The following is a 24,208-nucleotide window of genomic DNA, read 5'->3' as shown; positions in this document are numbered from 1 at the left end:
ACCAGTTCAATTTTAGTTTTAAAAAATCAGTTCGAAAACAATTTAGCTCTTAATTTTTATAAATTTGTTCAATTCAAAAACAATTTGGTTCAGTTTAATGCTGTAATTTAGTTTTGTTTTTGGTTTTTTAACCACCCATAATTTCAACACCGTGATTTATCCATTTTTCTAACAGGCACCAAATATCTTAAACACTACGGCAACTATTTAGCACAAAAAGGAAGACATTTATAGCAAGGTCCAAAACAAAGCTCTCACTCGAATATAGAGTTGAGAGCAACATCACTGACTTTGACTTAGTCTAACAATACAATCCTCCTAGGGAAGTAAAATATAAGAAAAATTAATTTATACAAATACATATTTTAAAATAAAATATAGGCAAATTTAACGATCTCATTTGTTTATTGTTGGTATTTCTAAACATTTTTTTAACTGAGAATTTTAAAATAATTATAATTTAATTTAACTTTATATACACTAAATGATTCAATTTATTTATTATCAATGATAATTTAGACATTACATTATATTTTTTTTATTGGCATATCTAATTATAATTATTTATCTTTTTAATATACATATTTAATATGATATATAAAATTAATTTGATGATTTAAGTGAAAGAGTTAAATAATATAATGATAAAAAGATTATAAATGCAATACTTATTTTCAATAAAATACTTATTATTAATTATATGTATTGACGGTTGAAAAAAAATAGTTTGACCAATTTTTACCAGAATAATTAATTTTGGAAGGAGTAATTAACTAGCGAACAAGTCAATTGATGTTGATTGTTTAAGTATAGGTCTTTTGAGTCAAAAAAACAAAAAAATTAATTTGGTTGGCACATATTTTGAAATGTCCAAGCAGCTGTGGTCACCGGTGAAGACTAAGTTGGACGAATGACTTATTAATTTTTCTTGACCTGCTGCTGCTGTACCAAACTTTTTAATTTATTCATTTAAATTATATTTACATGGTTAGAATATCTTACGGTGTGAGTTTTAGTATTAAACTTTTAAAAGAAAAAGAGTATTCAAGAAAAATCGTGGACTTCAAAGAAATCAAACACTACATGAGAATCTATAAAATGGAGAGATAACTACACTCAAATGCAAAAAACCATCTTCAACCTTAAACCATTTGTTTTAGTAGGTTTGATTCTCATAACTATCTCCACTTACAATGATCTTATTATGGCTTACTTTGCTACTACCCTTTTGCCTCATAAATCTAAGCATCAATATTGTTTTGGTGACTGGACTTTGTTTTGGTGACCAACAATCTTTGTTGCTTCAGTTGAAAACCAACCTCATATTCAACCACACCATGTCCCAAAAACTTGTTCATTGGAACCAAAGTGATGATTGTTGTGAATGGAATGGTGTAGCATGCAACAACAGAGGACATGTTACAGCTCTTGACTTGAGCAATGAATTTATCACTGGAAAAGTTGAAACTAGTCTCTTCAACTTGAAGTATCTAGAGAGTTTGAATTTGGCCTATAATCAGTTCAATTCTAACATTCATTCTGAGTTTCAAAAGCTAAACAATTTGAGGTACTTGAATTTATCAAATACAAATTTTACAGGACCTATTATAGAGTCTATTAATAATTTGACACAATTGTCAACATTAGACTTATCATACTGCAACTTCAATGGAAAGCTTCCTAATTCAATTTCTGATCTTACAAAACTTGTCTATCTAGACTTGTCTTACAACAACTTCACTGGTCCTATTCCATCATTTAATAGGTCCAAGTCCCTCAATGTTTTATCCCTCAATCATAATAATTTCAAGGGTCTAGTTCCATCTGGCAATTTTGAGGGACTAATAAATCTCATGAAAATTGATTTAGGAGATAATTCACTTGAAGGAAAAGCCCCCTCATCATTGTTTAGACTTCAATCACTTCAAATACTCATGCTTTATTACAACAAATTCAATGGTACTTTGGAGGAAATTCCAAATGCTTCTTTGTCACAATTAGAGATGATTGATGTAAGTGGAAACAATTGTGAAGGGCCTATTCCTATGTCAATCTTCAAACTCAAAAGACTACGTTTGCTTCAACTATCCAAAAACAAGTTCAATGGCACTATAAAACTTGATGTAGTAGGAAGGCTTCAAAATTTGAGCACACTTGATCTTGCACATAACAATTTTTTGGTTGATGCAAATATTAGGAATGGTCGCGAAGCATCATCTTTTCCAAATTTGAAACGAATCTGGTTGTCCTCATGCAATTTGACAGAATTTCCTGACTTTTTGAGACATAAATCTATGCTTCAATTTCTAGACTTATCCAACAACAAAATTTCAGGACCAATACCAAAATGGATTTGGAGTTTTGAGTATATGGTAATCCTAAATGTTTCCAACAATTTCATCACATGTTTTGAAGGGTCACCTCAAAATCTTAGTTCAGATTTGTTGAAACTTGACCTTCATTCAAATCAAATAAAAGGGCATGCACCAACTTCTTTTAAAAATGCCATCTATTTGGACTATTCAAGTAATAGATTCACCTCTATTAACTTAACAGAAATAGGTGGCCACATGCCTTTTTTATATTTTCTCTCTCTTTCAAACAACAATTTCAATGGAACAATCCATGAATCATTTTGCAACATTTCAGGTCTTAGAGCACTTGATCTTTCACATAATAGTTTCAATGGATCAATTCCTATTTGTTTGACTAGAAAGAGTAGCACTTTTGGGCTATTAAATCTTGGTGGAAACAAACTCAATGGCTATATTTCAGATACATTCCCAACATCATGTAGTCTAAGGTTTCTAGATCTCAGTGGAAATCAATTGAAGGGAACCATTCCAAAGTCTTTAGCTAATTGCAAACACATGCAAGTTCTTAACTTGGGAAACAATCAATTAATTGATAGATTTCCTTGCTTCTTGAACAACGTTTCCTCCATTAGAGTCATGATTTTAAGGACAAACAAATTGCATGGAAATATTGGATGTTCAAATAACATTGCCCCTTGGGAGAATCTTCAAATTGTTGACATATCAGCCAATAATTTCAGCGGTAATTTACCTGCAACATTGTTACAAAGTTGGAAAGCATTGATGCTTGATGAAGATAATGGTGGAAGGTTTGGCCATTTATATTTTAACCTCTATGATGACTTCAATCCATTGAATTTCCTTCATGCAATAGTAGATCTTGGTAGTGAGCTACAAATGAAATTAACAAAACTTAATGCTGATGAACCAATTTATTTGATAGACCATATAATCACTCATTTATTTGAGGAAGGTGTTGGTATTAGAAGTTATGAGGATTCAGTTACAATTGTCAACAAAGGTCAACAGTATAATTTGGTTAAAATCCTCATAGCTTTTACTTCATTGGATTTCTCATCTAACCACTTTGAAGGGCCAATACCAAAAGAGCTTATGAGTCTCATAGCACTTCATGCTCTTAACTTGTCACAAAATGCTTTCTCAGGTAGCATACCTTCTTCTTTAGGGAACCTAAAACATCTTGAGTCATTGGACTTGTCTATCAACTCCTTAAGTGGAGAGATTCCAACAGAGCTTTCAATGTTATCATTTATATCAGTCATCAACATGTCTTATAATCACCTGGTGGGAAAAATACCAACTGGAACTCAAATTCAATCTTTTCAAGCTGATTCATTTATAGGAAATGAAGGGTTGTGTGGACCTCCACTTACACAAAATTGTAGTAGTGGTAAAGGAGATAAACAAGAATCTAAAACAACTTATTCTGATGATACAAGTTCAATTGATTGGAATTTCTTAAGTGTGGAGTTAGGAGCCACTTTTGGGTTTGGAGTTTTCATCTTTCCACTCATTTTTTGGAAGAGATGGAGGATGTGGTATTCCAAGAAAGTTGATGAAATGCTTTACAGGATTGTTCCACAGCTCAGTTTTGTGTATGAACATCGCAGAGGACAAAAGTATAGAGTTTTAAGGAGGAAGAGGAACTAATGATAGTACTAGTTTGTGTAATCTTGCAGTTTGCATTTTTCTTTTTCTTCTTTTAATTAAAAGCTTTGTTCATATTAGCATAATACAGAACCTAAACTTAGAAGTTCTTGTACAGTTTATATTTAACATGTTTGATTTTGGTTGATCTATTCATGTAATTCATGCATTTGCAAGTTGTGTTGGTAGCTTGTGTGAGTTATGCTTATCATAGGTAATTATTAGCTGGTAAGTTCTTCCAAGCACCTCTCAACATGTTTTATAGCAGGGAAGCCTTTCATTCAGTTGCACACAAAGAAACAAATAATAAAAACATTTACTTATAGCGTCTCATTTTTGCTTTCATTTTTACTTTCATTATCTTAATTAAAATATTTTAAATACAAATTAAAAATATATTTTTATGTCATTTTATATTTTTCATTTTTCAACTAATTCAATCGTTAATTTTACCAAACATTTCAAATTAAATCAGTTAACTTATCAGCAATTCTCTATCAACTAACTTATCCGCTATCTGCTATCAACTAATACATATATGCTATTTTTGCCATACATAACCAAAATGTCCCATCAAACCTCGTCCCTTGTTTTGAATTTCAGTAACAAATATTGTACTAACCAGAAGCTCACAAAAGTTTCTGCATAAAAATAATAGGATATTTGGAACAAGATCTTAAACATACTAGAAATGACAGCATGAAAGTGAAAAGTGAGAAGAAAAATAGGTAAGACATCATCTTAAGCACGCATGATTGTTTTTCCCAGATAATTTGGGGTCCAACCAAAGCATACTCTAAAACACAAAGCACAGAAAAGGAAAAAAGTGCAAGACACACTTGGAATTTTTTCGTTAACACTTTTATCTGTAAAATAAATTGGCAACAACAACAGAGTTGTTTGATTGTGATATATAATTTTCTTCTATTTTGTTGAATCATAAGTTTTGAAACCCTTAACCATAATAATTCACACAAAAGAAACCATCAGAAAGATGCATTTATAGTGCAAAATAAGTCAAAACAAAAAACAATCAAAATATATAGTCACTAGATGAGAGCCAAAATATATTCACTTGTAGGAACCTCTCGGCAGACTAACCAAAAAATAGCTCAACCCATCGCTGAGTTATTCGTAATTACAACCCATAACAAATATTAATTTATTTTATAACTAAGTGCATTATTATTAATTAGAACTTAATAGTTGAATTAATAAATTATAATTTAATTATTGATTAAGGTTAAGTCACAACTAAAATCCAATAATCTCGTCACCTTTTGCCCATTATATCCTCCATTGGTAACCATTCTTTACAATCTGGAACCACAAAAAAAGAGAGATTAAAATGATACCAAAATAAAATAGAAGAGACAAAAGTGAGTTATGTCTTTCATCTTTCCCTCAAAGAGAAAAGAGTAATTAATACATTGCTTCTAAATCTACAACTTCAAATCGAAGATCTTGAGGACAAATGTTGAAATCTCCCTCTAAACTCATATATTTTTAGTTCGGCCGTTGTAACTAAAATTGTGCATAGCCTACTGTTTGAGTCGGTCACCAAAGACAGAAGGATATGGAGGGCTGAAAGAAATGGGGAGTATTCACTGAAGAGTGCTTATCGGTTGCGTGTCCAAAAAAATATTGATAGTTCACACCAGAGAATTCCAGGTAATTGGCACCTAATTTGCCGTCTGCAGATTCCACCTAAAGTTACGAATCTTTGATGGAGCATTTGTAGGACATGATGTCGCACAAGAATGCGATTAAAGTGGTTGATTTTGGAGGGACGGACGAAAATTTTAGGTACTTATTGTAACTCTATTAACTTAAATTTTTGTTCATTCTATGTTACGAAATTTTAGAAGGATTGTTTCTTTTCTTCATCTCTTCTTCTTTATCTTTTCTATGTTTGTCATTGTTAACATGGTATCAAATATCTTTGGTTGATTTTGGGGTCTACTGTAAAGTGGTTGACAACTTAGTGCGATTGGTACTAATTTGCTCCCTCCGTTTCCGACTTGATTCTACCTCAGTTTTCAGTGCGATTTTGCTCTTCTATTTTTGGCGTGGTTTTGGTCTTCTGTTTTCAATACGATTTTGTTTGGTTCCTAATTGACTCTCATATTGACAAGTTATCCATAATTTATTTTGTTTTAGTGATTGTTTTCATCGTATTTTCCTGTCATTATTTATTATGGTTGATGTTATGGATGACTCTCTTCAAGCTGTTAGTGTTCACCTCAATAGAAAAAATTACTCTTAGTGGAATTACGTGATGATTTTTTTTTTTATTGGAAAAAATATGTGGGGTTATGTTGATGGAACTTATGTGAAGCCTACAAATAAAAAAGATGAAGCTAAATATGCATAAGATTTGAAAACATGGAAAGTTAGTAATTCAAAAATCATTACTTGAATTAATAATTTTGTTGAGCTGTCAATAGGCGTGGAACTAACAAAATATGATACTGCTAAAGAGATTGAGGATCACTTGAACCGTTTGTATGTTCAGTCTAACTTTGCAAAATGTTATCAGTTGGAAAGTGATATCAGAGCCCTTAACCAGAACAATATGATCATTTATAAATTCTATCCGACAATGACTAATTTGTGGAATCAATTGGCTCTTATGCAATCAACTATAAGACGCATGAATTCTTCGTCTTATAGTTTTTATTTAGGGCATTCTCTCCTTGGACATGTTTTCTGTTTCTGGATTAAAATATTTGGCTTCTACTGGAGCTTTAGAAAAGTTACAAACCAGTGATATTTCAGATTTTTGTGGTTGTAATGTGCTAAAAAAAAACCCCCCGTCAATATGTGCTAAACATTTGAACCAAATAATGATTTTTCATTCATGTCACAAAAAGAAGATCTTTCGATCATTACATGTTGGTTCAAAAACAAAAAATTACAAGTAATCATAAGCAGATAACTACATATCAGACTTTAAAATCTAAGATATTTCTCCCCCCTTTGTCATAGCAAAAAGGAACAAGAGAAGAAAACTAAAGTAGTGATTTAAAACGACAATGACGGGGAAGACCCTTCAGAGGATGGAGACGAAGAAGGTTGAGGAATGTCTGGAAATGTTGGAAGAGGATTTGGCATAGGTGGTTCGAGACCAAGCTTGAGGCAAGCTGATTTGCTATCCAGTCTCGCAGAATTGCCTGCTCTTTATCTTGACAAGCTTGGCGCGCAACTATGGTTCGAAGAGCAGCAAAAATTCTAGGAATATTCTTGTAAGCTCTTGACAATTCCTTTTCCAATTTCGTCCTTTTTGAGGGACGTTGATGGTCATCCATGGGAGTGCTGTTGGAAGGAGTATCAGATGTACAAAAAGTAGACAGAGTAGCAAAAGTGGTGTTGATTTGAGGAATGGAGTTAGGAGCGGAGTGATGGGGAACAGATGGGCAAACTGTATCCAAATCAGGAAAAGCCAAGTATTGGCTTATTCCAAAGAGAGATGAAGATGCAGTTTTCTGAGGCGAGATAAACACTGGAAACATTTTTGAAGTGTTTTGGGCAGGAAGTGTAGGGCATAAAGTTTCCTGAGAGGATAGATTTGTGAATGGAGGAAGTGTGGAAGTTGCAGGATTCAAGTGTGGGGAAACAGCAGGAAACGAGGAACATTCTTTAGTATTTTGTTGAGGGGGAGAATGTTCTTGAGGTTCTGTTGTTGTGTGGGCAGCAGAGATTTGGGAAGATCGTTTTCTTTTGCTTATGGATGATGGACTGAAAACAGGTTGTGGTGAGGGTGGGATGGTGGGAATCTGTTTCATATGTGAGAGGTTCTTGGAGGAGAATTTGGAAATTTTGATAATTGAGGATTCAGTTGAAAGTGGAATCTCAAAGTGCCTGAAAATTTTGGAGAACACCATGCAATAAGGGACAATATTTCGCTTATAATTCTTTTTGATGGCAGCAATCATGTGTTGGATTATCAAATATGGCAGATTTAACTTCTTGCAATGAAGAAGATGATAAATGACAAGATCGTCATTATTAGAGACGAATTCATGACTGCCACAGTGAGGTAAAATGTTGTGTTGGCTAATGTTGTTAAAAATTTTTGGCAAGGGTTTCAGATCAGCTGAAAGACATTTTGTGGATCCATTAACAAAAAGCTCTTGGAACACTTATTCTTTTGAAATGTTTAAGGTTATGTACCAATCTTTTCCATAGATTGTTAAGCCTTCATATGGTAATTTCAAAATATCATCCAGAATCAGAGGATTAAGTCGAATTTCAATACCTTTCAAGGTTGAGACTATGAGAGACTTGTCTTCAAAGGCTTCAGCTTTGCAATAAAAGGCTCGAATGACTTATGGGTAATGACAATCATATATTTTCAAGAAATCAGTCCAGCCAAGTGCATCAGTATGATGTTGGATGGAGATCCCTTCGATTTGAAGTTTTTCAAAGTCAAAAACCCTCCCAATACCAATAGGGCGTTGAGCCCATTTTTCAGAAAATATATTTTGGATTTTGGAAGAAATCAGAGGTGGAGTCAGAATTTTTGAGGAAGAGGGTTTGGTAAAGGGTTTAGGTTTTTTTATTGTGGAAGGTTTTGTGGTTTTCTGGGTCGGAGTTTTAAGAGGAGAACGTTCTTTGGTTGGTTGAAGAACATTCTTGAGGTGAAGGCTGAGATGAAGAACGTTCTTGGAGTGGCAGCGAAGATTGTTCTTGAGGTTGGAGTGAAGGTGAAGATCGTTCTTGGGGAATCGAAGATCGTTCTTGAGGAATCGAATATCGTTTTTGAGGTTGGAGTGGGGGTGAAGATCGTTCTTGAGATGTGGTCTTCTGAGATTTTTTTAGGGAATTTGAGTTTTTGGGAGACCAAAAACTGTGAAAGTGTGGAGGGAGATTTGGATTTAGGTTTTCTTGGTTGAGATTTGGTGTGTTTGATTTTGGTTGGAAGATGTTTGTTAGAAGGTTTTGGGATGGCGAATGAGTTTTTGGAATTTCTGGGGATTTTGAAATTTGGGGGGCCTTTGGTTTTGTGGGCTGGGATGCATTAGTAGTTTGTGATTTGGGATTATGTTGAGGTGGTGAAGGTTCAGTATCATCATCAGAAATTGTGTAAATTGTGTTGTCAACCTTTTTGGTTTTAGAAGTTCCAATTCCTGCTTGAATGCGCATTGATCTTCGTTGATAGGATGAGGTGTTGAAACTAGGGTTCATAGTGTTTCGAAGGTGGTGTGGGCATTGACTATTGGAAGGGGTGAGACATTGATATAAAGGAGGAAGCTTAGTTGAGAGAGGTTGAGGACATGGTTCTGGGGATGAGGATAGGTAATCTGAAAATGTGTTTTCAGAGGATGAATGGGGAGGTGTTGGTCTGGGTGGAGGAGATGGTGAACGGACTGGAGATGGAGATGGTGATGGTGAAAGTGATGATGGTGGTGATGATCTAGGATTTTTGTATGCCATTGTTTTTGTTCGAGCCATTTTTGAAAAATAAGGAGAGCTTGAGGAAGAAGAAGAAATGTTTTGCAGAAAACAATTTTGAAAAATGAAAGATGCGAAGATGACTAGTTTTGATGTGTTTGTAGTTAATTAAAAAGTGGATGGAGTGCCACGCGTGTGTTTGATTTGATAGGGTAGTTGAGCATTGGGAAGGAGGAGAAAGAAAACGTGTAGCTGGGTAAAGTATGGGTAGCCGTTACTTTTTAAAAGCAGTAGTCGTTTTAGATGAAAAGGGCGATTTTAACAGTTAGTGATGATGAAGAACGAAGATCGATCTTGAGTGGTTTGGCAAAAACGAAGATCGTTCTTCATTATGACCAAAATGTTCTGGTTTGAATTTTAACAATCGTGACCATGATTTTTAACGGTTTTTAATCATTCTTTGATGGAATTGAAAGTTTCTTCAACAAGAGGCTTTATAAAAATATCAGCTAACTGATTATTTGTATCAACAAAGATTAATTCAATTTCTTTTTTACTCACATGATCCCTAATAAAATGGTGTTTTATCTCAATATATTTTGACCTTGAATGTTGAATAGGATTCTTAGATAAATTAATAGCACTAGTATTATCACAAAATATTGGAATATGAGAGTACCTAACTGAATAATCTTCAAGTTGATTCTTGATCCATAAGACTTGAGAGCAGCAATTCGCGGCTGAGACATATTCAGCTTCAGTGGTTGATAGGGCAATTGTATTTTGCTTCCTACATGACCAGCTTATTAAGGCTTCCCCTAGGAACTGACATGCACCACTTGTGCTCTTTCTTTCCATCTTATCACCAGCACAGTCGGCATCACAGTAAGCTACAAAATCAAAATGAGAACCTTTGTTGTACCAAAGGCCAAGATCAGTAGTACCTACGAGGTAACGAAAAATTCTTTTGACTGCTGTTAAATGAGACTCTTTTGGTGAAGATTGAAATCTAGCACATAAGCCTACTGCGAAAACAATGTCAGACCTACTTGCAGTTAGATAAAGTAATAATCCTATCATACCTCAATATTCTTTATCAGAGATTGATTGTCCATTTTCATCTTTATCTAACGAGGATGATGGATGCATGAGAGTAGACATAATCTTGGCTTTATTCATTTTGTATTTCTTTAAAAGGTCTTTGATATATTTTTCTTGACAAATGAAAATCTCATTTTTATGTTGTTTGATTTGTAAACCAAGAAAATATCTCAATTCTCCCATCATACTCATTTCAAATTCACTTTGCATGAGTGTTGAAAAATCCTCACACATTTTTTCATTTGTTGATAAAAAAATAATATCATCAACATACACTTGAACGATGAGTAAATCATTTTTACTTGTTTTCTTAAAAAGTGTTGTGTCAATGTTTCCACTGAAAAAATTATTTTTGATAAAAAATGAACTCAACCTTTCATACCAAGCTCTAGGAGCTTGTTTTAAACCATATAAGGTTTTTGTAAGTTTAAAAACATAATTTGGTTTCTTTTGATCTTCAAAACCTGGAGGTTGACGAACATACACTTGTTCATTTAAAAAGCCATTTAAAAACGCACTTTTACCATCCATTTGAAAAAGTTTGATGTTTTTATATGATGCATATGCAAGAAGAATTCTTATGGCTTCTAACCTTGCAACTGAAGCAAAAGTTTCATCATAGTCTAGTCCTTCTTGTTGATTATAACCTTGAGCAACTAACCTTGCTTTGTTTGTTACCACTTTTCCTTCTTCATCTAGCTGATTTCTAAAAACCCATCGTGTTCCAATAATTATTTGATCTTGTGGATCTGGAACAAGAGTCTAGACTTCATTTTTTTCAAATTGAAGAAGTTCTTCTTTCATTGCATCGATCAAAGATTGATCAGTTATTGCTTCTTTGATGGATTTTGGCTCCACTTGAGATATCATTGCCATGTTGCTGTTTGCATCATCTTTGAATGACATTCTAGTTCTAATATCATCAGTTGTATCTCCAATGATTTGATTTGGAGGATGATCTCCTATTAATTTCCAGCTTCTAGGAGGAGTTTGAAAAGGAGATTGTTTATCAATCTTGTTTTCATGAAGATCGATCTGATGTGTTTGTCCAGATTGATCTTCTTCCTCATCATCTTTCTTTTTTAACTCAAGATCATCAAACTCATCAAATAAAATGTGCATACTGATTTCAACAGTTTTAGTTCTTAAATTAAAAACACGATATCCCTTAGACTATGTTGAATATCCCAGAAATATAGCTTTGTCCGATTTCACATCAAATTTCCCCAAGTTATCTTTGTTGTTTAAAATGTAGCAATAACAACCAAAGATGTGAAAGTATGAAATATTTGGTTTTCTATTTTTTCAGATTTCGTAGGGTGTTTTGTTTATCATTTTTCTGATTGAAACACGATTCAAAATATAGCAAGAAGTATTTATAGCTTCAGCCCATAAATACTTCTCAACATTTGACTCTTCCAATATCGTTTTTGCCATCTCTTGCAAGGTTCTATTTTTTCTTTCAACAACAACATTTTGTTGAGGAGTTCTTGCAAAAGATAGATTATGAGAGATGCCAAGTTCATCAAAAAATGTTTTGAAGGATGCATTAATGAATTCACCACCATGATTACTTCTTACAGTGATTATTTTGGACTCTTTTTCATTTTGAACTTTTTTACAATTTTTTTTGAAAGCATCAAATGCATCATCCTTTTGTTTCAAAAATAACACCCATGTGTATCTAGAAAAATCATCAACAATAACAAATCCATATTTCATGCCTCCTAAACTTGTGGTTTTGATGGGAGCAAAAAGATCAATGTGGAGTAGTTCAAGAGGTTTTTTGGTTGATATAAACTCTTTTGAAACAAAGCTACTTTTAACTTGTTTCCCTTTTGCACAAGCTTCACAAATCTTATCTTTTTCAAAATTTATTTTAAGAAGTCCTCTAACAAGATCTAATTTTGACAAGAGTGAAATTATTTTCATACTCAAATGTCCTTTTCTCTTATGCCATATCCATTTGTCTTTATTTATGGACATGAGGCAAGATTCAACTGGTAATTCTTCAATGTATTAAATATAAAGGTTTTTCTTTCTGGATGCAGAAAATATGATTTCTCCAGAATCTGTCATTCTCACTTCACATATGTTTGGTTTAAAAATAACTTCAAAGCCATTATCACAGAGTTGACTAATGCTGAGAAAATTATGTTTCAATCCTTCAACATATTGAACATCATTGATTTTGGCAGAATTTATTTTACTTATGGTTCCTTTTCCTTTGATCTTGGCTTGATCGTTGTTTCCAAATGTTACAGATCCTCCGTCTTTTTTGATAAATGACATGAAGAAGTTCTTGTCACCCGTCATATGCCTTGAACAACCACTGTCCAAAAACCATGGCATGTTCTTGACATCTTGAGATCCATCCTGCATGATGTATTATATCCTTTTTAGGTACCCACTTGACTTTGGGTCCTGAGGAGTTAGCTTCGAAATCTAATTTTTTCTTAGTGTTAAATGTTATCTTAGAATGACCAATCTTGGACCAAGAAGAATATTTAATGGTTTTTGAAAATGGTTTAGAAAACTAAGTTTCAGTTGGTTTTGATAAGCTTCCAGAACGTTCTTCGTTTTTTTCACTAACTAAAGATCGTTCTTGATTTTTCAGTTTTTGAGAAAAATTTGCTTTTGCTATAAACTGTTTTTCTTTCTTAAAGACTCTTTTGTTCTTGATTTTTTATCCTTTTTTTTTAAATAGAATGCAAATTCTAAATGTCCAATTTTGTGACAATATGAACATTTGATTTTGCATTTTCCTTCTTTCATTTCAGGAACAAAAAAGGTTTCATACATTTTGGTTTTTTGAGTTTTATCAAAACCAAGCCCAACTTTATCAAATATCCCTACTTGGGATCCCATGATTCTCTGAAAGGTCTCAATAGCTTTAATAAAAATTTTCAAATCATTTTTAAGAGTTTCAACTTCAAGCTTGAGAAGATCGTTCTTCGTTTGAGGTGAAGATCGATCTTGGCTTTCTGTTTTTTCAGTTTCAAGATTTTTGAGTTGACATTCTTTCAGATTTTGAATGATCTCTTTAAGTTTATCATTCATAGCCTGAATTTTCTCTTTCTCTTCTTTTTTCTTGTGAAATTTTTCTTTAAAAGAACTACATTTTTGAATGAGAAAATTTGAATCATTTAGCAAATTATCAAATTATGTTTCCATTTGTTTACATACAAGACATGGTTCATAATTTGTTACCTCTGTATCTTCAATGTTTGCCATCAAGCACATATTTGCTTCTTTAGGTTCATCTGTTTCTGAATCATCAGAATCATCCCAAGTTGCCATCATTGACTTCTTTTTGAAAGGAAATTTCTTTGGCACTTTTTTGTTTAATGGACATTCAGTTTTGTAATGTCCTTGTTTGTGGCATCCAAAGCAAGTGATTTTGATTTTATCTATTTCAGTCTTGAAGTCTTTTTTGTCTGGGGATCCTTTTTTGATCCGATCTCTTCTCCTCGTCATTCTTTGTATTTTTCTTGTGAGAAGAGCTATCTCTGCATCAGCATCTTCTTGGCTATCTTCTAAGTCACTTTTCTCATTTGTTTGTTGAATGTTTGGTGAGCTTTGAGATGCTTTTAAGGCTATTACTTTGCCTTTCTTTATAGGTTTATCTTCCAACAACAGTACTTCATGCGCCCTTAGAGTTCCAATAAGCTCTTCTAAGCCAAGTACTTCTAGATTCTTGGCTTGACTTATGGCTGATACTATTGGTCTCCATATGATTGGAAGATATTTCATGATCTTTCTTACTATGTCTTGTACTGAATAAGCTTTGCCAAGGGAACACATTTCGTTCACTATAGTTGTAAATCTTGAGTACATTTCATCGATTGTTTCTCCTTCATTCATTCCAAAACAATTCGAACTTTCGAATACCAATGTCAATTCTTGTTTCCTTAACATGACTTGTTCCCTCATGGTGAGTTTGCAATGTGTCCCATACCTCCTTGGCCGTATCACATTCATCTACTCTTTCACTTTCTTCCCTGCTTAAGACACATGATAAAAATAATTGAGCTTTTGAGTTTAGAAGTACCTTAGATTTTTCATCTGTTGTCCAATCTGTTTCTTTCTTTTCAGCTAATGTTGGATCATTTTGATCTACTCTTGGTATGAAGTCTCCATCTATGATGATTCTCCACATACCTGTATCTTGTGACTTTAGGAACAATTGCATTTTTCCTTTCCAGAAGTAATAATATGAGCCATCAAAGTATGGCGGTCTGTTTGAAGACCCTTCTTCAGCTATGTATTTAGCTTTTGACATTTATCTTCCTGAATCTTTTGCTCAAACACTTTTTGGGTGTTTAAACCTTAGGGACTGGCTCTGATACCAGTTGAAGTAACAATGTCAATTATAAGGAAAGGGAGTTTGAATTATAATTGCCCCTTTTAAAAAAATTCTTGTTTAAAACTGAAAAGTAGACTCAAGATTGATCTTGGTTATAACGAAGATTGTTCTTGGTTAGTAAAAAACAGCAATATCAATGTTATCAATATGAAATCTGATTGTCACACATAAAGTAAATAGAGATATAGATAAATAGATTACACACGCATATATCATGGTTCACCCAAATACGGGTTACGTCCAGTCCTCACAAATGTGAGATTTACCACTATGTGCTTAAAGGCAATTTTGTTCTTGGTTATCACACTATTTTTCACAGATCAATCTTGATCTTTACACAGTTTCTAGCCTTCTACCTAGAAAGGATTTCCTCAGTTCTACCTTATTATTTCAGAAAGGATTTTGCGAGTTACCTTTCAAAACATGAAAGGATTTTTACAAAACACTTAAGCTTATGTTAACAAGATAACCTTGAGTTACAAAGTGGTGATTTTGAGAATGTTTGGAATATGGATATTTACTCAACTCTTGTTTGAGAAATAGATTCTGTAATGGAACTCAGTTGATACTGATTCTAACACAACACAAAGATTAAAAAGCAAGCTTTAAGAATGGTATCGAGACACTTGAATATGATTGAATGGTTGATGCTTTTCTTGGCACTTTGAGTTGTGTTTTCTTCTTTATCCTCAAGTTGTATTTATAAGCTACAATAGACCTTTAGGACATCTCATATGTCCGTTAAAATAGGGCCAACTGTCATTAAGGAGTGGTTGGAAAAAGTCAGTCAGAAAGCAAGAGTGATTATGCTAAATCCAGGAACGTTCTTAACATCCAAGATCGTTATTTGAATTTGTTGGTGATCAGCTGACTTGTACTTGTGATTGTATTTGTAACACCCCGACCATTACCGTTACCGGCGATGCTACCTCACGACCTTTTCAGCTGACTTGTACTTGTGATTGTGTTTGTAACACCCCGGCCATTACCGTTACCGGCGATGCTACCTCACGACCTTCTTGCCCCCTCTTTCCGCCCCCAATGGAAATCTGACGAGTTTTTGCCTTCCGTGGGATTCGAGCCCGGTACCTAGGGGATAAGTACCGCCTCCACACAGATCCCACTACTCGTCAGATTTCCATTGGGGGCGGAAAGAGGGGGTGAGAAGGTCGTGAGGTGGCACCGCCGGTAACGGTAATGGCCGGGGTGTTACAAAAAAATGACGAGTTTTTGCCTTCCGTGGGATTCGAGCCCGGTACCTAGGGGATAAGTACCGCCTCCACACAGAATGATCTTGTTTTAAGCTTTTTATGAAGCATATCTTTTGATCCTTCGAATTCTGGAATGATTATGACTTAGATTGATCCTTGCTTATTCTTTGATGACAATATGAGATGAATAAAGCTTCCAGGATCCAATCTCTAACAAAGAAACTGATTATTCTTGTTTCTGCCAAAAACGAAGATCGATCTTCGTTTTCTAGATTTATTTCAGGATCAATCTTCATTTTACTGCTTTTGCTTTCTTTGATTTTAATGTGATCTGCTTTGTAATGTTTGATACCTATCTTGTTTAACACACTCAAATGCACATGTTAAATACCAAAACATTTAAAATCATAAATAATAGTCTTTAATTAACCTTTTGTTTAATTATCATCAAAACATTTAAATTGAGATTTTGTCTTCACAGAATGTGCAATTTGCAAAGGAAAAAGGTCATTGGAAAATACATTGTCCGAAATTGGGGAGAACACATAAGAAGAATTTTAAGGGACCATCGTCCAATGTTGTTGCTTCAACTCCTCATACCATTGACTCTAGTTCTAATTATGTATACTCATTTGAGTCTGCTTCCCAAATATCTGATATTGTAGAACAACTCCAAAAACCTATTGCCACTCAACATGTCATGTCTGTTTCCTCTACTAAAGGTTTGAACTCCACTAGTCTGTTAGGTATATCTCCTTCCATATGAATTTTTGATTATGGAGCATCTCATCATATGATATATGATGATAAATCTTTTATGTATGTGAATCATGCATCGTTAGCGTTTGTTATGATTGTTGATGGCACTCATATGCCATTAGCAGGCATTGAGGTTGTCTCCACACCTAACTTGTCTATTTATGATGTTTATTATATTCCTAAACTCACTTTGAGTCTTGCTTCCATTAGTCAACTGTATGATTTCGATTATTCAGTTATATTTTATTCCACTTCTTGTTGTGTGCTAGATCCATATTCTGGGAGGCTGATTGAGACATTCCATAGACAACGGGGACTTTATATTTTGGATGATCTGTAAGTCCCATATAATGTAGCCTCAACAACCACTATTGACTTATTATCTAGTTTACGCATGAATTCTTCGTCTTCAAGTTTTTATTTAGAGCATTCTCGCCTTGGACATGTTTCTGCTTCTGGATTAAAATATTTGGCTTCTACTAGAGCTTTAGAAAAGTTACAAACCAGTGATATTTCAGATTTTTGTGGTTGTAAACTTGCTAAGTTTTCAGCTTTACCGTTTAGTAAAAGTGTTTATGTTTCATATGCACCTTTTGATTTAGTTCATTGTGATGATTACACTCGTTATTGTTGGGTTTATCTTATGAAAAATCGGTATGAATTTTTTAACATTTATCATATGTTTCGTTGTGATTTAGGTGGTGAATATACCTCTGATAGATTCTTTAAATTACTTTCTTATGATGACACCCTCCATCGAACATCTTGTACTGATATACCTCAAAAAAAAATGGAGTTGTTGAAAAGAAACATTGTCATATTATTGAGACTTTATGTTCCCTTTTGTTGTCTACTTTGATTCTCAGTGAGTTTTGGGGAGAAACAGTTTGTAGTGTTTTTCCTGCTTTTAATAGAACTCCATCACCTATCATATCAGATTTGTCTCCCTTTGAAAAATTGTATGCTTATATCCCTGATAACTATTCTTTTAAAGTATTTGGTTCTACTTGTTTTGTTTTTCGTCCACAAGTAGAGCCCATTAAGTTGTCTTCTCGTTCAGCCATGTGTTTTTCTTGGTTATGGAGATGGTTAAAAGAGTTATCGTTTTTATGATCCTCATCCAAGAAAACTTTATGTTTCTCGTAATGTTGTTTTTCTTAAGCACATCCCTTTTTACTTTGTTTACTCTGATTCTCAAATTACTAAGAGTTCAGAACTAATATTGATCCATTTGGTCATAATGATAATGTTTCTAGTGATTGCAATGTTGACAATTGTAAGACAAATACTAATGCTCCACATGATGACATCCCTTTTGTCCCCCTGGTTGTCCAACCACCTCATGTGATTGTTGATCCTCCTTGTTACCCCTCTTGTCACCATAAGTCTATTCAGTTATCTGATTTTGTATGTTCCACTTACTCAAATTCGTTTGCTTCTTTCTTAACCTCTATTCACAATATGTTTGAGCTATCTTTCTATAAAGAGGCTATTCTTGATCCTCTTTGGCAGTAGGTTATGGCAGAAGAACTCTTTACATTGCAAAAAACAGATACTTGGAAATTAGTACCTCTTCCTCTAGAAAAGCATGATATTGGATCTCGTTGGATATACAAGATCAAAACTAAGTCTGATGGGTTGGTTGAGCACTACGAAGCACGTCTTGTTGTTAAGGGATTCCCTCAACAATATGGTATGAATTATGAAGAAACTTTTGCACCTCTAGCCAAGATGGCCACTATGTGTACTCTTATTGCAGTTTCATCTATTCGTCAATGGCATATTTCTCAAATTGATGTCAAAAATATTTTTTTAAATGGTGAGCTTCATGAAGAAGTTTATATGGTCCCTCCACAAGGAGTTTCTCATAATGACGGGGAAGTGTGTAAGTTAAAAAGGTTTTATATGGTCTTAAACAAGTTCATTGAGCTTGGTTTGAGAAATTCTCTATTGTTAGCACTTCTTTTGGTTTTCACTCTAGTGAACATGATTTTGCATTGTTTATAAGGTCCGCCACTTATGGTCGCATTATACTTTCTTCGTATGTTGATGATATGATTATTATAGGTGATAATGTTAGTGGAATCAATAAGTTGAAATTGCAGTTAGTCAAGCAGTTTGTGATGAAGGATTTCGGAACTCTTCACTATTTCTTGGGATCGAAGTTGCCTATTCTCCTAGAGGCTACCTTCTTTCCCAATCCAGGTACATTGCTAACATTTTTTACTAGACTTTTTTTTCTGATACTAGAGCAACATATACTCCTCTTGAGTTGAATGTGAAATATGGTGTTTCTTTACTAGATCCCACTTTGTATCGTACTTTAGTTGGCAGCTTGGATTATCTTATGATTACCAAACCTGATATTGCTTATGTTGTTCATGTTGACAGTCAGTTTGTTGTCTATTCCACTACACTACATTGGGCAGCAATTCTTCGTTATCTTCGAGGAACTCAAGTTTGAAGCCTTCTCTTTCCATCATTGTCCTCATTGAAGTTATGTGCTTATTCTAATGCTGATTGGGCTGGTGACACCACAAATTGTAAGTCCACCACATGATTTTGTATCTTTCTTGGAAACTCTCTTATTTCTTGGAAGATTAAGAAACAAGACATTGTCTCTCGCTCTTCTACATAAGCTGAGTATACATTTTTTTTTTTTAGTTGACAAACTCTCGATGCTCCATGTTAATGTATCGTGAGTTTATGGGAGATGTTAACTAATATTATTATATATTAGCAGTAAGAATAGTTTAGACATTTCTATTTGCTTGTATATATATCCATTGTAACTTTATTAAGTTAAGCTTTTGTTCATTTTGTATTATGAAACCCTAGATGGGTTGTTTCTCTTATTCCTCTTTTCTTCTTCTTCCTTTCTATGCTTGTCATTGTTAACAGTGGATACATTATATATCTCTTTTAATTATTGTCACATGTATAATACTAAAAAAGGGGTAGAAAAAATTTTAAATGTATGATGTGTTGTCCTTAAAGTCCTTGAATTTTATTAAAATTACAAACACATTCACAAATGTTATTTTTAGTTTTAATTTTATCGACCACATTGATTAGAATGAACTATATTTTGATTGTCAAATTAATTAACTAAAGACAAATTTAAAATTCAAAATTATGAGTAAAAGACGTATTTAAATTTGTTTTTGGAATTTTAATATATTTAAAAACTATTATAACAATATATCACACGTTTAAAAAATATTAAAGTATAGTGAAGACACAATCTATAACATCAATTTGTCAATGTTAATTATTTCTCTTTATCATATATTTATTTATAGTGTATTAAATAGAAAAGATAAAATTTATAACTAAGTCCAGGGGGTTTCCCACACAACCCAATACATGGGTTTGCCCCTGCCTATTTGTTGTGTGATCAAGAGAGTGAGGATAGTTTTCGCCTTACCATGAAGATAGTGTTCACCTTTTCTTCAATTGTCTCAATAGTTGGAGCATATGGCAAATGACCTCCTTTTTTTAAGATTATTTCCGATGTTGCGGATCATTATACTGATGTATCATATCTTTTCCTAATATTGCAACAATTCTCTACACAAGAGTCAGGACAATTTGCCTCTGTTATTTGGAAAGTATCAGAATAACATATGTTGGAATAATGTGTTGGAAAGTCAATCTTATGTCTTCTTACAATCCATTGATTTCTTGGATGAGTGTCTGATTGTCAACCTGGCTGAGAACCGACCTATGACAATGAAAATGGTCCAACCAATTATCTCATTGGCGAGATCATAATCGGTCCAACAAATTATGAGGTGTAAAACAAAATTATGAGACCGGGTGTTTTTTCAATGTTAATAAATAAATTATTAATATTTTATTTAAAATTTATCTTTCACACTATTTTTTATGCAAAATCATTTATCAAATTATTGTAATCGATTTTGTTTAACAATTTTTTTCAATCGATAATAAAAGGTAATCCATTTAATCTTTCTTGTAACATAGTTGATCTTAAATAAATTTTAATTAATTTGAGTTTCAAAAAGCTTATTTATGCTGAAGTTACATGAATTGTTAACATTATTCTATAAGCAATATATACATTTGGAAAATAATCTAACTTTCATATATAATTAAGTATATCAATTGGTGTGTCATTTTCTACTTGTATTATCTCTCTTAGAATTTTAAGTTCTACAAGTAAATTTAATCCATCAATGTCTAATTTGTTCTTATCTTTTAAAGAACATTCAAGTTTAATGCAATTTTATTTTAACTTTTCATTATCCAAATGATTTTAATTTCTCAATATTAAATAGAAAACAAAAAATATTTGCATACAATTTAAATTGTTTAAATCTACTCTAAAATGAAGTAATTGATATAGTGAAAAGTTATATCTTTAATATCTTGCTTTTAGTGAAAATCAATACCTTTAATATGATTCCAACTATACATTATCCTCCTCATCATAAATACTTGTATGATTTTAATTGACTACAATCAACACAAATATCAATTCAAATAATGATTATGCCAAAAATTGAAAATCAAAAATTTTAATAATGATTATGATAAAAGTTGGAAATTAAATTTTTTTTAGAGGCCTTGTTTTGTTTATGTGTATAGTTGATGAAAATTTAAAGAGTTTTTATAATACATTATTGGGCTTATGTAGTGTATAAAAATTAAATTAAAAAATTATTTGTTGGCGAGGCCTAAAGCAAGGGCTTTAGGTGTCTACCCCTTAGGCCAGCTCTGCCTGAAATATGAAGGGTTAAATGGAACATTGATGCTTGGTTCTACACTGATAGCACTAAGGTGGACATAGGTATGGGTATTAGATAGAGCTGATAAAACATAGTGAAACTGTGCACCCCCCACCTGTACTTCCCACCCCCTATATTTTTTGAAAATACCATTTTGTCTTTGTTGTTACCTATAAAAACCTCCAAAAAAATTACTATAACTTTTTTCACCCATTTCATTTGAAACTTTCAATTGTTCGAATCACATTTCTTCGACCATTCGAACACAAAACTAAGACTCCATCGAAAATTTGAAAGTTTCGAAATCAAAATTTTCCAAATATTCAAAAGTTTCTATCAACATGAAACTTTGAAAACGTTACCATTTTCAGATCCCACAAATTTTCAAAAGTTTCTAACAAACTGAAACTTTCGAAGTGCATTTTTTTCAGAAATATGAAACATTCGAATGTTTCAAAACTTTAGAAGTCATGGAAAATATCGAAAAAGCATCGGAAGTTTGACCTTCAATGAAAGTTTCGAATCAATTTCCAAAATTTGGGAAAAATCTAAAAGTTCCGTTTTTTTTTTGTTTATTTAATTTTTATTTCTACTTTTTTATTATTCATATATTGCACTGCCTAAAATGAGAGGTGCCTTTGGCCAAATTATTCGCAACATTGCCTGAAGCATTGCAGGTGATAGTGGTGATGGAGTAGAGAGAATTCTACCTACAACATCAAACAAATGACATAATGAAGCAAATCGCCCAATTAGACAGTGTAGTCGTAGATAGGATGTTCAGGATGATGTCGCTGAGCCTGCTGAGGCTGCACATATGGAGGAGGAAGTCCATCAAGCTGCACAGGTAGAGCAGGCTGAGGAGCAGTTTACTGAGCCTGCATATGAAGATGTTGATGATACTAATGATGGTGATGATGCTGAGCAGAATCAGCATCCCGGAGGACCGGTGATGAGATTTGTGTTGACACAATATGAACACCACGTGGCTCGAAGGATATGAGAAGAAGAGATATATTTTAATTAATTAATTTAGAATAAATATTTATTATATTTAATATATTTTTTCATTATATCTAATTAATTGTTTATTTCAATAAGAACAAGTATTTATTGTTATGTTCTTTAATTACTCGTAGGATCAGAGGTCGTTAAAGGTTATTACTCATAGATTGAAGCTGAAGAAGTTTGTTGAAGTTCCTGTGCTAGATGATGTACAACATTGAATTCGGGAATCTGGGCTGCATCATCTGTCTTCAGCTTACCTCATTATGGTTGATGTTGGTCTGATATATGCTTTTGTTGAAAGGTGACATAGAGGGACCAACTCATTTCATTTTCCATTTGGAGAGATGACCATCACGTTGAATGACGTCGCAACTCTTCTTTACATTTGGAGAGATGACCCACGTTGGTATATTTTTTCATGCACATGTGAATATGAACACTAATAATGCTGCAATAGTTGCATATGAGTTCTTAGGTGCAACATGGGAGGAAGCATGTGTTGAGAATAGTTATAATAAATGTGCGCAATATAGACTGCAATGCTTGTGTGATTTATATAGTCATCTCATTCAAACTAACCAGTTTGAATGTGCGCCTAAAACGTACCTGTTGCATTTAGTTGGCAGCACTATTTTCACCGATAAAACACATACGCGTGTAGAGGAGAAATACGTTAGTTTGTTTATTGATTTAGATAGTTGTCGGGACAATTCATGGGGTATCGCGGCATTGTTTGTCCTTTTTTACAATCTGGGAAATGGAGTTGTCCACGACACTCGATAATTGAGAGGTTAAATGATCTTACTACAAGTATATGATTTATATTAAGTTGTATAATTTATTTATTTATTTATGTATTTATTTATTAAGTTGTGTTATTTATGGTACATTGCTGGATTTACGAGCACTTCCTTAGGATCTGTAAGTTGGGCAATAGAGGAACGGTTCCTGCACATCTTCCAATAGGATGTAGCTGGACTTCAAAACATGTAATTAAAGGTGGACTGATGACATATCGGCGAAGACTTGATGCTTTATTTCTCGAGGATGTAGTGTTTACACCATATGATGATGATTGAGCTAATCATCCGTTTGTATCGACTTCGATGTTCTCTAGATACCTTCGATGTGGTGGAGTCTCAGTCTCATATCTGCCGGAGCAATGTCTTCGAAAATTTAGTCGTATTCAGTGAATTTCACGCGACAATTATCGGGTATCGAACAATATAGATTGGGAGTGGAAGACTACTATGAGATCAGTCCTCCCTCCACCTACTACTGCACATGGTCCATCATCTTCTGTACATGCTAGTTCATCATCGACACGAGACTGTAGAGCGGCCAACCTTGTACGTAGGGCCATAGAGTTGGTACCTCCATTTAGTGAAGTTCATGACATATTAAGTGAGCTAGGTTGCATGTTCCCGAACGACGATTAGTGATTGTGTTATGTATGATAAAGATTGAACATGAGTTATGTATGTATGATTGTGCTATTTATGAATTTTTATTGAGTTAATCCACATTTTTTTTTGAGTTAGTCTGCATGTTCAACTTTATCTTGTTACCAAAAACGTAAATGATAAATGTTAAAACGTAAATGATAAAATGTTCAAACATATATTCTAAAACATA

The 24,208-nt window shown here is 33.4% G+C and overlaps 1 protein-coding gene and 1 long non-coding RNA gene across 2 annotated transcripts; both read left to right on the top strand.

The window, feature by feature from the left end:
- Positions 1-1,004: 1,004 nt before the first annotated feature.
- LOC101497777 (uncharacterized) lies at positions 1,005-4,316 on the top strand. Its single transcript, XM_004506664.4, has one exon. The coding sequence runs from the start codon at positions 1,194-1,196 to the stop codon at positions 3,984-3,986; it is 2,793 nt and encodes a 930-aa protein (XP_004506721.1). The 5' UTR covers positions 1,005-1,193; the 3' UTR covers positions 3,987-4,316.
- Positions 4,317-5,294: 978 nt separating this feature from the next.
- On the top strand, positions 5,295-19,663 carry LOC140920901 (uncharacterized). The gene is made up of 3 exons (XR_012163542.1): positions 5,295-5,789; positions 18,882-19,019; positions 19,206-19,663. It is a non-coding gene; the product is annotated as an uncharacterized lncRNA (long non-coding RNA).
- Positions 19,664-24,208: the final 4,545 nt, after the last annotated feature.

The sequence above is a fragment of the Cicer arietinum genome, chromosome 6 (genome assembly GCF_000331145.2).
Source record: "Cicer arietinum cultivar CDC Frontier isolate Library 1 chromosome 6, Cicar.CDCFrontier_v2.0, whole genome shotgun sequence".
NCBI classification, from domain to species: Eukaryota; Viridiplantae; Streptophyta; class Magnoliopsida; order Fabales; family Fabaceae; genus Cicer; species Cicer arietinum.
This window is presented reverse-complemented; position numbering and strand designations above follow the sequence as displayed.

Coding starts and splice junctions, on each gene's coding strand:
- LOC101497777 (XM_004506664.4), top strand. CDS start 1,194: ATGATCTTATTATGGCTTACTTTGCTACTACCCTTTTGCCTCATAAAT.